The 17025-nt window shown below is 39.8% G+C and overlaps 1 protein-coding gene across 1 annotated transcript in view; it reads right to left on the bottom strand.

Annotated features, from left to right (window-relative positions):
• LOC133635234 (ephrin type-B receptor 1-like) overlaps window positions 1–17025 on the bottom strand; it is a 242736-nt gene that overhangs the window by 80718 nt on the left and 144993 nt on the right. Inside the window, exons 7-8 of the mRNA XM_062028178.1 lie at window positions 8277–8539; window positions 2669–2744 (exon numbers count right to left, since the gene is read on the bottom strand). Coding sequence (XP_061884162.1) covers window positions 2669–2744; window positions 8277–8539 — 339 coding nt within the window. The remainder of the gene's footprint in view (window positions 1–2668; window positions 2745–8276; window positions 8540–17025) is intronic.

Raw genomic sequence — 17025 nt, 5'->3', positions numbered from 1 at the left:
ATTTTATTAAATTGCTTTTATAGTTATAAATCAAATGATGTATTCAATTTGTAGTATTGAATGATACATCCAATTTTTTTAACAAAATAAAATGGCAAGTGCACAATTACATTAAAAAATTAAAAACTACTTCTAGCTCCTATTTAAATTATTTGGGTTTTGACCTCAAAGCTTTCTTGTATCCAGAGACGTACTCCTGAGTTTGTAAACAAAAACCAAAACCAACAAAAATTAATTTGTAATATCAAGAACAAGAAAAAGAAAAAATATCAATCTAATCACTTTAGTATTGTTTATATACTGAAACTATACAAGGTATCGAGAGTATCGACGCCTGGATTGATCGCCCCTACTTTACATTGAAGCTTTATCGGTTAGCTTCTTGTGTCGTCCTGCTCTGTGTGTGTTTGTAACATGCTTAGCCATTTATTTTTCTCTAGTCCTCCAGTGATAATGGTATGTAGAAGACACCACCATGGTGGTGAGGATTAGTATATAAGAAGCGGCTTCGCACAATGACAATGCTTTTTCCGTAGCATGCTCTCATATTTGAGCCTGTGTTCTGGCAAGACATGCACCCTCCTGGAAATCAAGCAAGTCCTGCATGTGTGTAACAATGAATATGGAAATTAAATTGTGTCTCCTTAAGTGTGCATCCCTTTTGAAGGAATATTTCAGGTTAGTAAAATATTTAGCCATGTAAACACTGGAACACAGCTGTGGTAAAGATCGCTGATCAGTTAAAAAAGGCAAATATCGGCCCCCGATCCAATTGGGATTGGAACATCTCTAAATACTAGTCAAAGTGCTCCCCCCACAACTTTCAGTTGTTCTCGTAATATAAAGTTTGGACAAATCTGATCTACACTCATAGCAGTAGGGATGGTTACAAAAACTCCGTTCGATAATGTCATACTGGGCAAAGTCAATGGTAGTAACCACAGTATAAAAAGAAGAAGCTATCCATGCACAATTTCAGTGCTAAATGAATGCAGACTCAGTGACCTGCAACAAGTGCTTGACGGAAATATTGTGCACCTTAAATTATTAGCCACTTGACAACATTTCAAATTTAATTTCTAGAAATTTCCGTAGGTTTAAGAGCTATGTAATTATTTTCAATCATTGACTTTACAGCATAACATACATTTTAGTATGGATAATTACATTTTGTCCAGTCAGTTTAAAAATAATACAATTGAGAAAATAAGTTTTCAAATAAAATATTTTGGTTTTCCCCACATAGAAAATCTTCTTTAAAGATTCTGCAACATCCCGAGGATGCTTAATTAGGAAGTGCAAGTTGAAAATTGCTCAGAATAAAGTATTTATTTCTATCTTGAACAGTCTCGCTAATTTCTAGATACAGAATTCTTAACCGAATTAGCTGCATGGACAGATAATTTCACTAGTTTTTAGTATTTCTTTCTTAAAATCTAGTTTTTATCTTACATCATGTCAGCTTTTTTGCAGAGTGCAAGTAATGTGTTGTACGTAATGCGTCCTGACAGATGCATACCGAGTCTGACACACTTTTTAGATGACTGTCGACATTAGCACCCCAACAAGGCATATCAATGCTGGCATGACAACAACAAAAACACAGTACTTCCTCATTATGCACCAATCACGGTCACAGCGAGTAGGGTGCATTCATGAATTGTGAGCCTCAACAACACAAGCAAGTCTGTTTTATTTTTTGCACAGTCTCTGTTCTATAATATTGCTGGTTTTGCTGCAATACTTATGGCATTTTTTGGTTATTGTATTTCTTATTTCTGAATGTTTCACTTAGTTATCATTTTATTTATATTTTAAAAGTTGTTATAATATAGTCAGTTCAACCTGGAAGTCAAAATGTGTTACAAATTAATTTCTGACAATAAATGTTACTTTCTCCATTTTTCAAAGCATCATTTAAGATGGTACAACTATTAGTGAAAATGAAAACTTCTCATTTTAATTTGTCATCAAAAAAGGCCTTCATGAGTATGTTTACATCTGGTATTTTGCAATGTTCTTTATATTGTGGGTCGTTTCACTTTTAAATACTTCCCCTTGGCTATGCTCTAGAAACAGTGCATTATTCTATACTCTTATTCCCAGTGAGCTAAAACAGAACATTTATGTTGAATAATACAAGTTTTATGCAATGAGAGAGGTTTGCACACAATGGATCAGATATTGAGTAGGAATGAGTGAATGATTGCAGTAAATTTGGTAAATTAAGTATTTCCCATCAGCAAAGGAACATTTTAATTTAGATTTCACTTGAGTGTGTCTCCATGAATAATTGATGGTGCAGTTATTTGGCTGGCTTTATAGTCTGTGAGAATTATACTGTCACAGACTGGAGGGAAGGCAGGGGCGGTGGTTGAAAGCAGAAAAAAGAACCAAAAGGAAGGCAAAGAAAAAAAGAAAGCACGATGAAAGCTGCAAGAACAACATGGGGGTGTGGAGGAAAAAAAAAAACAGAGAAAGAGATGACAAGCTGAGAACATGTTTTATGAATTCAAAAGGTGGCAGCTCGATTTCCGTTATCCCCACACTAGCCGTCCCTCACTCACATAATCCACCGTGCCCCAGGGTACGATTAACACCCCCTACCTCACCCCACAGATGGTCGCACTTACATGCATTCACTCGCACACAATGTTTTTGCACTCACCAGCTTGATTGGTTGTAATGTTGATTGACACTTGCTGGGCAGGATAAGGACTCTTGTTGGAGACACCATTGATTGCCTTTCAAACAAAAAGACAAATATCATTTCATATACATAAACTAGTATTATTTTGTAAGATTCGTCTGCCTGGATAATACAGTACAGTGTAATACGGTATAAGGGTGTAACTTTTCACAAAGCACCTATGCGCTCCCAAGCCCACATTATAACGTACACTTACACAACCTAATGACACCCTACAAATCATCCAAAATGCTTTGGGAAACATTTATACACGACCAGTAATATCCATTATTGTGGGTGTTGGTTTGTATTTATATTACAAACCCCGTTTCCATATGAGTTGGGATATTGTGTTAGATGTAAATATAAACAGAATACAATGATTTGCAAATCATTTTCAACCCATCTTCAGTTGAATATGCTACAAAGACAACATATTTGATGTTCAAACTGATAAACATTTTTTTTGTTGCAAATAATCATTAACTTTAGAATTTGATGCCAGCAACACGTGACAAAGAAGTTGGGAAAGGTGGCAATAAATACTGATAAAGTTGAGGAATGCTCATCAAACACTTATTTGGAACATCCCACAGGTGAACAGGCAAATTGGGAACAGGTGGGTGCCATGATTGGGTATAAAAGTAGATTCCATGAAATGCTCAGTCATTCACAAACAAGGATGGGGCGAGGGTCACCACTTTGTCAACAAATGCGTGAGCAAATTGTTGAACAGTTTAAGAAAAACTTTCTCAACCAGCTATTGCAAGGAATTTAGGGATTTTACCATCTACGGTCCGTAATATCATCAAAGGGTTCAGAGAATCTGGAGAAATCACTGCACGTAAGCAGCTAAGCCCGTGACCTTCGATCCCTAAAGCTGTACTGCATCAACAAGCGACATCAGTGTGTAAAGGATATCCCCACATGGGCTCAGGAACACTTCAGAAACCCACTGTCAGTAACTACAGTTGGTCGCTACATCTGTAAGTGCAAGTTAAAACTCTCCTATGCAAGGGCGAAAACCGTTTATCAACAACACCCAGAAACGCCGTCGGCTTCGCTGGGCCTGAGCTCATCTAAGATGGACTGATACAAAGTGGAAAAGTGTTCTGTGGTCTGACGAGTCCACATTTCAAATTGTTTTTGGAAACTGTGAACGTTGTGTCCTCCGGACCAAAGAGGAAAAGAACCATCCGGATTGTTATAGGCGCAAAGTTGAAAAGCCAGCATCTGTGATGGTATGGGGGTGTATTAGTGCCCAAGACATGGGTAACTTACACATCTGTGAAGGCGCCATTAATGCTGAAAGGTACATACAGGTTTTGGAGCAACAAATGTTGCCATCCAAGCAACGTTACCATGGACGCCCCTGCTGATTTCAGCAAGACAATGCCAAGCTACGTGTTACATCAACGTGGCTTCATAGTAAAAGAGTGCGGGTACTAGACTGGCCTGCCTGTAGTCCAGACCTGTCTCCCATTGAAAATGTGTGGCGCATTATGAAGCCTAAAATACCACAACGGAGACCCCCGGACTGTTGAACAACTTAAGCTGTACATCAAGCAAGAATGGGAAAGAATTCCAACTGAGAAGCTTAAAAAATGTGTCTCCTCAGTTCCCAAACGTTTACTGAGTGTTGTTAAAAGGAAAGGCCATGTATACAGTGGTGAACATGCCCTTTCCCAACTACTTTGGCACATGTTGCAGCCATGAAATTCTAAGTTAATTATTATTTGCAAAAAAAAAATAAGTTTATGAGTTTGAACATCAAATATCTTGTCTTTGTAGTGCATTCAATTGAATATGGGTTGAAAAGGATTTGGAAATCATTGTATTCCGTTTATATTTACATCTAACACAATTTCCCAACTCATAAGGAAATGGGGTTTGTACAATCAAGCTTGTTAGCAGCCCGCTGTTCATGCTGCCAGTAGCTGCCTATTTTGTATCCTGGAGTCGTTTTTTTAATACTCTGTATAATGGCCACTAATATCAAAATGTCTCACAATAGTTCTAGGTCCTGTCGCCTGCAGAAATACTATGATGCCTCTGCTGTGGTCGGGTGTATCAGAGAGGGACAGGAATTGGAGTACAGGACACTGATCGCTGACTTTGTGGAGTGGTCTCAGGTAAACCACCTGCTCCTTAATGAGGACAAGACCAAGGAGCTGGTCATCGACTTCAAGAAGAAAATTACCCCTGTCGAGCCCATCAACATCCAGGGCCGGGAGGTGGCAGTAATGGGAAAGTACAAGTGCCTGGGAGTCCACTTGAACAGCAGACTGGACTGGAAGGACAACAGTAAAGCTGTATACAAGAAGGACATGAGCAGACTCTTTTTCCTGAGGAAGCTGAGGTCCTTTAATGTGTGCAGCAAGCTGTTGGAGATCTGGTTTCAGTCTGTTGTGGCCAGTGCCCTGTACTTTGCAGTGGTTTGTTGGGGGAGCAGCACCAGCAAAAGGGACTTAAACTGGATTGACAAACTGATCCGGAAAGCCGGCCAAACTTTTGGCACGCAGTTTGTGTCAGTGAGGGACAGGAGGACACTGGACAAACTGCTAGCCATCATGGACAATCCTGCCCACCCACTCCACCAGACAATTGAGGGACAGCAGAGTTCATACTCCAACAGGCTCCTTCAGCTTTGTTCCCACAGTGTTCGATTCAAAAACTCCTTAATTCCGCACTCCATCCAGCTCTACAATCACTCGCCATACAGCAATAGATTATATCTGTCTATTAGCTGACCGCTTCTATATTAGATACCTCTCTTTGTTTATAATGTATTTTTTCTGCTGGATCTACTCTCTATTTTATGCTGCCCTTTTTTTTTTTGCTGCAGCTGTTACATATACTGTAATATTGCACATGGTAATTGTGATTTTTTACATATTGTATATATTATATACAAATATAATATAATATAATAATACAATATATCAGTATATATTTTATATTGCTACTATAATAAATTTTTTTGTCTACTTTATACCTGCATTATCCTTTTCATCCTTACCCTTTCCACCCTTTGTAACTGAGTTACTGTGTGGAACAATTTCCCTTGTGGATCAATAAAGTTTGTCCAAGTCTAAGTCTATAATGTATGGTGTTGATAGATTGAGTCTCAGTTGTTGCTGTTATTTATTTAATCGTTTTCCTCTTTCAACCACCGCAAAACCTTGTTAAAAATGGCTCCCAACCTGCATTTACAGTAGTGGCCACATGTCTATTTTGGCCACTTTTGATGTTTACTTTCTCTATAGACATGTTTGACTGTACAGTTTATGGCTGGCTTACTTCTTCTCTACATGAGGGGCACACCTCTCTGTATAATGCAAAGCAGTTCTACACAACACCCATGATTAGGGGTGGGCATATCGATAAATAGCAATAGTATCGATACCAATCTGGGTATTGGTACTGGATCGATTCTAACGTCATAGAATGACGGGATACTTTTTTTGCAGTTTCTCTTCTGCACGTTCAGCAAATGACATAATTTTCCTCAGAGTTTATGCAACCGGAGCCCCTCTTCATGTCGGTCAGTGTAAATAGCAGTTTTCCAACATGATAGCGACCCAAAAAAACCTCCAAGATCACACCAGCTTTGCTGGGTAAGCTAATAACACAAGGTGATGGAGTGGCCAAGTATGTCTCCTAAAGAAATGAACCCAATCGAGCACCTGTGGCGTGCAAGGTGTCTTTAAACCATCCTCAAACCCTCATAAATTTGATCCTCACATCAACCAAGAAGGTAACCACAGATCTATAATTGATTCTGTTGCCAATGTAACATAGAACGACGAGTTTGTTCGCTGAGTAAAACACTGCCCTCAAGCGTTCTGGCAGAGATTTGCAAGTCATGCAGTCACCCCAGAGGAAGAGTAATACAAGTTGAGGGGCTGACGCAGGAGCATAATGTAGGTTTACAGTAAATCTGTTTGCAAATATGGGAGATTATTGCAAACCTGGAGAATAATTGTAAAAATAAATAATACTTATGTGTCTTACAATTTTATCAAAATATACACCAAACTCAAGTAGCTTTGATATGAGATATTTATGATCACTGACCTTTTTAAACTACCACATTTCTCAATACCAATATGAGGCGACAGTGAGAAGGTAGGATAATTTTAATTCTGCACTTAGGCCCAATGGTAAAGTTGGGTCTTGATGAAAGATGTAATAATACACTTTGTCAATATTCTACTGTAGTAATGATTCACAGGTCAGATATAATTGTAAATATAAATACATTGTGCAGAAAAGCTCGCAAACATCTCATGCTTTGAGTATATTTACGCATTAATATCTGGGCTACTAATTGGCATGGCCGCCTTAAGGCACAGGCTTACAAGGTCCGAAGCCCAGGGGCCCCCACCCAATCAGGAACCACCGATTTTGAGGGCAGAATGCAATGACTGGTGCTCATAGCTGTCAATCACAGACAGCTCTGTTTCGTGTAGTGATTATGTTCTCTCTTACCCTCTCTCTCTCTCTCTTGGCTGCCTTGTTTTTTCCTACTGGGCTCGAACCGGGGTTGCTGGTGTGAAAGGCTAGCGTCCTGACTACTGAGCTAAAAACTCAGTTACACTCTGTTACACTTGCAGAGACCTGAATGCTCCCGTCGCAAAGAAGAAGTATTCATTAACTAAATTATTTTTTTAAAGTGATGATATTTTTGCATTGTTGCTGTTCTGTTGAGTAATATCATTTACTTTTTTTTTCAATCTGTGACAAATATCCCCTCAGCCCTGGTGCCCCCCTTAGGTTAAGACGGCCCAGGCTATTGGCATATATCTACAATAATAATTTATAACTTATGAGACAGTTATTAGAAAAAATGTTCAGGAATATTAAAGATTGCCCTGAAGAGTAGGGGTGTTTCGATTCAATATTGATATCTGATATTGGTCTGATATCAGCAAAAACCAAGTATCGGATGATATCGGCTTGCATCTAAACACTCAGATATACGTGTTTTGATACGTGCAGTTCTCCAGCGTGTTTTTTTTGTGTGCAAAGTTGGGCAGTCAGTTAATGTCTAAATGTCTTCCGATAAGGAAACAAGGTTGGTATTTTCTTGTATTTTAGCCAAGTCATTTATAAAATGTAAACATGGTAGGCTATAGGCTACTTGGAGCTAGCAGCTACACAACAGCTCAGCATACAAGTTAATCATATGTAGTAAGTGTCCTTAATTGAACAATGCTGAACGCGTAATTTGAGTTCTTATATATCTTGTGCATGTTTAGAGTGGACAATAATAAAGCAACTTGAACTTGAATAATGCAGTTTACAATACAGACTTAGAGTGTCTGCGGCTGCAGCTTGATGTACTTGATATTTCTTGGCCTGGGGACCATTTACTGAGTACGGCTCTCATTTCATGTGCCGTGGCACTGTGCAGGAATACAATTAACGTAACAAACATGTTGCAAGAAAAAGCTCAATGCTGATACTAATAATAACAGTGATTTGTCTTTCAATGTGGATATTACCTTTTCTTAACCTTTAAAAAAAAAATCACATGCACATGAGTCATGGCCAAATATTCAAACTAGACTATGACGGTACATACCTGTATGTCGAAGGTGTATGATGTGTGAGCAAGCAACTTGCTGATTTCCACCCTGGTTAGTTTTAACCCCCTCTTGCCCGGAACATAGGCCACACTGTCATCACAAGGCTGACATGCCCGTCGCTCACTGCTGTGACACCGGTGGCACAACACGTTATAGTACAGGTCTCCACGGTGGCCGATGTCACGTGGGGGGTGCCACTGAAGCAGCAGCGACGTCCGGTTGACCACAGAGACCAAGTTGCGAGGAGCTGAAGGGACACCTGGAGAAGAAAATGAAAGGAGCACATGACAGCTGGATAAATGTTAGGCTAAGTTAACTTCAATTTGAATAACTTTATGTGATTAGGAAAATGCATATTGATCAATAGCACACCATACATTCTTACTAGATCAGTTACAATCACGGCCGCCTCTCCCAATACGCAGATCACACGCTGTGCATAGGGCCCCGCGATCAAAAAATGACGCTTCACATTAAATTTGACTGCAAATGTTTTTTACGAGCCCCTTCCTGCTACGTCACTGATAAGAATATAATAACAGATTACCCCTGATATGTTCACTGTCCACTGAGGCGAACAGAGTCAATGACCTGGTTTCGTAAGACAAACTTGCTGGGTTCAAACCCCGTTGGAAGTTCTATCCATCCATAAATTTTCGAGCTTATCCCAGCTCCATTCGGGCAGTAGGCGGGGTACACCCTGGACAAGTCGCCACCTCATAACAGGGCCAACACAGATAGACAGACAAACATTGACACTCACATTCACACACTAGGGCCAATTTAGTAACCTATTCCCAGGTGCATGTTTTTGGAGGTGGGAGGAAGCCGGAGTATCCAGAGGGAACCCAGGCAGTCACGGGGATAACATCCAAACTCCACACAGAAAGACCCCGAACCCGGGGATCGAAACCAGAGCCTTCTTATTGTGAGGCACCAGCATTATGCTCAGAATATGTTTGAATTAAGTTAAATTTATTATCTTGCACAAGGGCAACAGCTAGCGATTATTTTAGTAATGGAGTAATCTATCGATTAGTGTGTCCAATGCGTATGTTAGGAAATTAGTTGAAATAAACGGTTATTTTGCTTGCCATAACCTTCATTCTGTTTTTTCTAATGAAGGCAAATTGTTAACGGAGCCCTATGTAATAATTGAATGTCAAGTCATCATTAAATGGCCCTGATATGTCAAAAGGCATTAATAAATCATGTTATTTTCGAATACCTCTATAACTGATAACGGTAGTTCAGCCGGGATATGCTTATTTCAAAATTAGATTTACAGCCCCGAAATCTTGCTATTGTTTTCATTTCGATGTCCCGCCCTCCACCGTTTGACCAATTAGAAAGTCAGTGAGTGTGTCACATCTAGGTTGCCAGTTACGCACCGTCCTCTTCGTCGAGCTATTGCCACTGGTAAAGTTACTAAATATGTTGTCATGTTCTGAAACTTTTTTCGCCAAGTACCACCTCAGAAAACACTTGGCTCTCTAAGTACCATCCTAATGACCAATAATAAAACACAGTAGCATAGTTAATGAATACTTAGGCCGTTTTATTCAACAGGTATATTTAATATCTTTGGCCACTAGAACAATACACACAGTTTGAACAGTAACACTGTTTTGACTCTTTGGCGTACTACTAGATGGCGCCTGCGTACCACAGTTTGAGAATTACTGATCTAGACCACAAGGGAGTGTTTTAAATGTAGATTAAAATCATCATAGGTACCTTTTAAAAACAAAACATACATCTAACAAATATATAACTTGCTGAGAATATTGTAATACTGAAAGTGAAGAAGCTTTCTGTCTAAATGTTTGTCTTCTTGAAAAGAGAACTAGCTGTAAGTTACATGAGTAAGAACTTTAACTTTAACTTTGCATAGTCATCTGCCACTTCTTACACATTTAACAAATAAAAATGTGCTTTAATTAAAAATTTGGTCAGGGTATTAATATGCCACCCACTCACTCCTCCATATCCACATCAAATCTATCACATGTTCTCAAAATTAAAAACAACTAATATTTTATATTATGCTCTACAGTACTATATCGACATTTTAACATTTTATATTATTTTTTATTTGAAATAATGTGTCATGTGTCAAGTCTGCCCTTGAATTGAAAGCGCCAATGGTGCAGTATGCACTTAGTAACTTGACACCTGAGACCTTTTGACAGTAAAAAGTAGATTTTTTCCCCCTCCCTCAGCATCAATTTGAGCGTGTGCTGCCTTTACTGTGGTGAGGTGCGCAATATGCGCTTTCACCGCAAAATGATTAGGGTTGACACAAAAGCAGCTTGTGGTCCCAATTATTCTGAATGTTATACTGCAAAATCCATTGGTCAACATCTGCGGTCCCCTCCAAGGTTTCTCATTGTCATCCCATTGGGTTGAGTTTTTTCTTGCCCTGATGTGGGATCTGAGCCGAGGATGTCGTTGTGGCTTGTGCAGCCCTTTGAGACACTCGTGATTTAGGGCTATATACTGTAAGTAAACTTTTGATTGATTGATTGATTGATGGTTATGTCATTCATCACTCCAAGCAACGTTTTTAGGTTTTACAATGTAACTTGGCAAAATGGCGGCGCCCTAAAGGCAGCGGCTTGCAAACGCTCTTGGGAGTGTAGAGCGATTTGGCAAAAAACACCCGTCATTTCTGTCAATTTCATGGCTGGCTCAAAGCGTGAACACTCTTTGATCACATACGACCGTCAGACAATTCTGGATGTGGATGGATCGGGTCGTTATAGACTGAAAGATGCATGTACGGTGGACCTCCTCGCTAGCATGGGAATACTTCGCGGGCTACATCGAGCGGCCTTTGTAGCAGCGGAGTCAAGTACTAGTGGGGACCGCCAATGGAGGCGACGTAAGCGGTGTGAGCGGAAGCAGAAGCGGGGATGCCGAGCGGGGCTAACAACAAAGGGAAAAGCTAATCACCAAAGAAGCGTGGCGTGTCCGGGTAAGAAGTCATTTAAACTAGAACTAGCCGGCGCCAGGCTGGATAATCCCTGAACACATAGCAATTCTCTTAGAATAAAACACAACTCACATAATGTTTTTTCTTTTGTGACCGTGTCAGAGGCAGACATACATTGTACTGAGGTGGCTAACTATGATGCGTTCAGTTTATCACAGCATCAAGCAAACTATCTGAAAATTCCCATCGTATCAATTTCTAGATATGGTCGAAACTATTTAAAGTGCACTACGCATAATAAACGCAACATTATTAATATTGCTACTTCGGATAATTTCAACAAACAATCCTCAAAACAGCCCACTACCTATAATATGGGCTTTTTAAACATAAGATCATTATCTTCCAAAACGTTATTAGTTAATGAGGTCATTAGAGACAACAAACTTGACGTCGTTGGTCTCGCCGAGACCTGGCTCAAACCAGACGATTTTTTTGCGCTAAATGAGGCATCTCCTCCTAACTATACCAATGCACATGTTGCCCGTCGTCTTAAAAGGGGAGGGGGTGTCGCACTAATATACAATGAAAACTATAATTTTACACCTAACCTAAATAATAAATATAACTCGTTTGAGGTGCTCACTATGAGGTTTGTCACACCGCTGCCTCTCCACCTGGCTGTTATCTACCGCCCCCCTGGGCCCTATTCGGACTTCATCAGTGAATTCTCAGAGTTTGTTGCTGATCTAGTGACACACGCCGACAATATAGTCATAATGGGGGACTTTAATATCCATATGAATACCCCATCGGACCCTCCATGCGTGGCGCTCCAGACTATAATTGATAGCTGTGGTCTAACACAAATAATAAATGAACCCACGCATCGCAACGGTAATATGATAGATCTAGTGCTTGTCAGGGGTGTCACCACCTCTAAAGTTACGATACTCCCGTACACTAAAGTAATGTCCGATCATTACCTTATAAAATTCGAAGTTCTGACTCATTGTCAACAAACTAATAATAATAATAATAACTACTATAGCAGCCGCAACATTAATGCTGCCACAACGACGACTCTTACTGACCTACTGCCTTCGGTAATGGCACCATTCCCAAATTATGTGGGCTCTATTGACAACCTCATTAACAACTTTAACGACGCCCTGCGCGACACCATTGATAGTGTAGCACCGCTAAAGCTAAAAAGGGCCCCTAAAAGGCGTACCCCATGGTTTACAGAAGAAACTAAAGCCCAGAAATGATCATGTAGAAAGCTGGAACGCAAATGGCGTGTGACTAAACTTGAGGTTTTCCATCAAGCATGGAGTGATAGTTTAATAACTTATAAACGCATGCTTACCTCAGCTAAAGCTAAATATTACTCAAATCTTATCCACCTCAACAAAAATGATCCTACATTTTTGTTTAGTACAGTAGCATCGCTAACCCAACAAGGGACTCCTCCCAGTAGCTCCACCCACTCAGCAGATGACTTTATGAATTTCTTTAATAAGAAAATTGAAGTCATTAGAAAAGAGATTAAAGACAATGCATCTCAGCTACAACTGGGTTCTATTAACACAGATACGACTGTATATACGACGGACACTGCCCTCCAAAATAGTTTCTCTCTCTTTGATGAAATAACATTGGAGGAATTGTTAAAATGTGTAAATGGGACAAAACAAACAACATGTTTACTTGACCCAATTCCTGGGAAACTTATCAAGGAGCTTTTTGTATTATTGGGTCCATCAGTGTTAAATATTATAAACTTATCACTTTCCTCTGGCACTGTTCCCCTAGCATTCAAAAAAGCGGTTATTCATCCTCTACTCAAAAGACCTAACCTCGATCCTGACCTCATGGTAAACTACCGGCCGGTGTCCCACCTTCCGTTTATCTCGAAAATCCTCGAAAAAATTGTCGCACAGCAGCTAAATGAACACTTAGCGTCTAACAATCTCTGTGAACCTTTACAATCCGGTTTCAGGGCAAATCACTCTACGGAGACAGCCCTCGCAAAAATGACTAATGATCTATTGCTAACGATGGATTCTGATGCGTCATCTATGTTGCTGCTTCTTGATCTTAGCGCCGCTTTCGATACTGTTGATCATAATATTTTATTAGAGCGTATCAAAACGCGTATTGGGATGTCAGACTTAGCCTTGTCTTGGTTTAACTCTTATCTTACTGACAGGATGCAGTGTGTCTCCCATAACAATGTGACCTCGGACTATGTTAAGGTAACGTGCGGAGTTCCCCAGGGTTCGGTTCTGGGCCCTGCACTCTTTAGTATTTACATGCTGCCGCTAGGTGACATCATACGCAAATACGTTGTTAGCTTTCACTGTTATGCTGATGACACTCAACTCTACATGCCCCTAAAGCTGACCAACACGCCGGATTGTAGTCAGCTGGAGGCGTGTCTTAATGAAATTAAACAATGGATGTCCGCTAACTTTTTGCAACTCAACGCTAAGAAAACGGAAATGCTGATTATCGGTCCTGCTCAACACCGACATCTATTTAATAATACCACCTTAACATTTGACAACCAAACAATTAAACAAGGCGACTCGGTAAAGAATCTGGGTATTATCTTCGACCCAACTCTCTCGTTTGAGTCACACATTAAGAGTGTTACTAAAACGGCCTTCTTTCATCTCCGTAATATCGCTAAAATTCGTTCCATTTTGTCCACAAGCGATGCTGAGATCATTATCCATGCGTTCGTTACATCTCGTCTCGTTTACTGTAACGTTTTATTTTCGGGCCTCCCTATGTCTAGCATTAAAAGATTACAGATGGTACAAAATGCGGCTGCTAGACTTTTGACAAAAACAAGAAAGTTTGATCATATTACGCCTATACTGGCTCACTTGCACTGGCTTCCTGTGCACCTAAGATGCGACTTTAAGGTTTTACTACTTACGTATAAAATACTACACGGTCAAGCTCCTGCCTATCTTGCCAATTGTATTGTACCATATGTCCCGGCAAGAAATCTGCGTTCAAAGAACTCCGGCTTATTAGTGATTCCCAGAGCCCAAAAAAAGTCTGCGGGCTATAGAGCGTTTTCTATTCGGGCTCCAATACTATGGAATGCCCTCCCGGTAAAAGTTAGAGATGCTACCTCAGTAGAAGCATTTAAGGCTCATCTTAAAACTCATTTGTATACTCTAGCCTTTAAATAGACTCCCTTTTTAGACCAGTTGATCTGCCGTTTCTTTTCTTTTCTTTTCTACTCTTCTCCCAACCCGGGGTGGACCGCTAGCCTGTCCATCGGATGGGGACATCTCTACGCTGCTGACACGTCTCCGCTCGGGATGGTTCCTGCTGGCCCCACTATGGACTGGACTTTCGCTGATGTGTTGGACTTTCACAATATTATGTCAGACTCACTCGACATCCATTGCTTTCGGTCTCCCCTAGAGGGGGGGGGGGGGGGGGTGACCCACATATGCGGTCCTCTCCAAGGTTTCTCATAGTCATTCACATTGACGTCCCACTGGGGTGAGTTTTCCTTGCCCGTATGTGGGCTCTGTACCGAGGATGTCGTGGCTTGTACAGCCCTTTGAGACACTTGTGATTTAGGGCTATATAAATAAACATTGATTGATGATTGATTGATTGAAGTAAATCCAAAAAATACTTACTAAACGTCACAGGTTTGATGGTAGGGTTTTCATGCATATTTGTACGTGCTATCGTAATTAGAGATATTATCGGCCGACAAATGCTTTAAAATGGAATATGGGAAATTATCTGTATCGTTTTTTTATTATCGGTATCGTTTTTTTAAATTTTTAAATTTTTATTAAATCAACATAAAAAACACAAGATACACTTACAATTAGTGCACCAACCCAAAAACCCTCCCTCCCCCATTTACACTCATTCACACAAAAGGGTTGTTTCTTTCGGTTATTAATATTCTGGTTCCTACATTATATATCAATATATATCAATACAGTCTGCAAGGGATACAGTCCGTAAGCACACATGATTGTGCATGCTGCTGGTCCACTAATAGTGTTAACCTTTAACAGTTAATTTTACTCATTTTCATTAATTACTAGTTTCTATGTAACTGTTTTTATATTGTTTTACTTTCTTTTTTATTCAAGAAAATGTTTTTAATTCATTTATCTTATTTTATTTTATTAATTTTTTTTAAAAAAGGACCTTATCTTCACCATACGTGGTTGTCCAAATTAAGCATAATAATGTGTTAATTCCACGACTGTATATATCGGTATCGGTTGATATCAGTATCGGTTATTAAGAGACAAGACAATATCGGAATATCGGATACCGGCAAAAAGCCATTATCGGACATCCCTAATCGTAATGTAATAAAACTAGCGTTGTTAGCATTAGCTAATATGCTAACAAGTTTGAAGTGTCTGTGTTAATAATATTAACTTACAATGGCATTCGTTTTGTATTGTTTTGGTTTCACAAATTATTCAGTAAATTCACCAAAGCGTCACCGTGGAGTTATTGAGTCTGTTTAGCTGATTAGAGAGCTACCTCTTGCAGCTAGTGGGTCTATGACGGTGACTTTTCTGTTTTGTTTGATCATCCGTTTTACTGCCGTGTTACAGGCACCGTTTGGAAATAAACATTTACAAAATGTATTTTAAAATGTATGTCTTAATGTATTTATTTTGAAACTGCTCTGTGACATGTGCTGTTGACTTCTTGGCCAGGTCACCCTTGTGAAAGAGATCTTGATCTCAATGGGTTTTCTTATCTGGTTAAATAAAGGTTCTAATATTAAAATCTTTCTGTGTAAATATGTCATTTCACAATGTATATAGCTCAACTTATGGTCCGGTGCGGCTAATACATGGAACAATATTTGTTTCTTCTAAAATTTAGTGGGTGTGGCACTATATAGTCCGGGAAATACGGTACATAAATAATACTAATTGCAATTAGCTACACATCTTTTTGACAATAACTTCCCTCACCGATAGCCTTGAACTGGCCCTTCACCCTTGTGAGCACTTGTTGACCATAGACCCGTTGAGCCCTTGAACTTATCACCTCTTTTGCTATAAAGACAGTGAATAAATCTTCATCTGGGCTCACTTTTAGCAGAAACTAGCTTGCGGAGGCACCCGCTCTTAGTGCTTACTTACGCAATCAGCAATGCTTTTGCAGGAGTGAAATCAACGCTGTAACATCTACCTGTGACTTGATTAATAAATGCTTATGAAATCTTCCAGAAAACCCATCCTCTGACTCTTCAACAAAAGAACGTGGGTAGAGTCTACAGTCAGGTATACGTTTTTTTCATGTGAGTATTCATTTGAGCAAATGAACTGTGCATGAACCAGCTTTTCAGTTTCCTTAAAAAAAAAGTTCTATTCAGGTCAGCAAGGATGTGCACGTGTGTCTGAATATACTGGCACAAAATCTGCTCCAAGCAAATGTGATGACTCCTTGTTTAAACACTTCAATTTGCATGTATACAGAATCGTATGATATACATTACTACCTCACACTGTTCCAGCTTTCAGGAGGCAATGTGAATTCCTTAGATCAGAAGACACATATATATGTACATGTCCACGCACGCACGCACACACACACACACACACACACACACACACACACACACACACACACACACACACACACACACACACACACACACACACACACACACACACACACACACACACACACACACACACACACACACACACACACACACACACACACACACACAGATTATGGTTCCAGACAGTCTAAAACGATTCATGTCTCAACCTACTTCCACCATC

Source organism: Entelurus aequoreus, linkage group LG19 (genome assembly GCF_033978785.1).
Source record: "Entelurus aequoreus isolate RoL-2023_Sb linkage group LG19, RoL_Eaeq_v1.1, whole genome shotgun sequence".
Lineage (NCBI taxonomy): Eukaryota > Metazoa > Chordata > Actinopteri > Syngnathiformes > Syngnathidae > Entelurus > Entelurus aequoreus.
The sequence above is the reverse complement of the archived record's forward strand: the minus strand, read 5'-3'. Positions and strand labels throughout refer to the sequence as shown.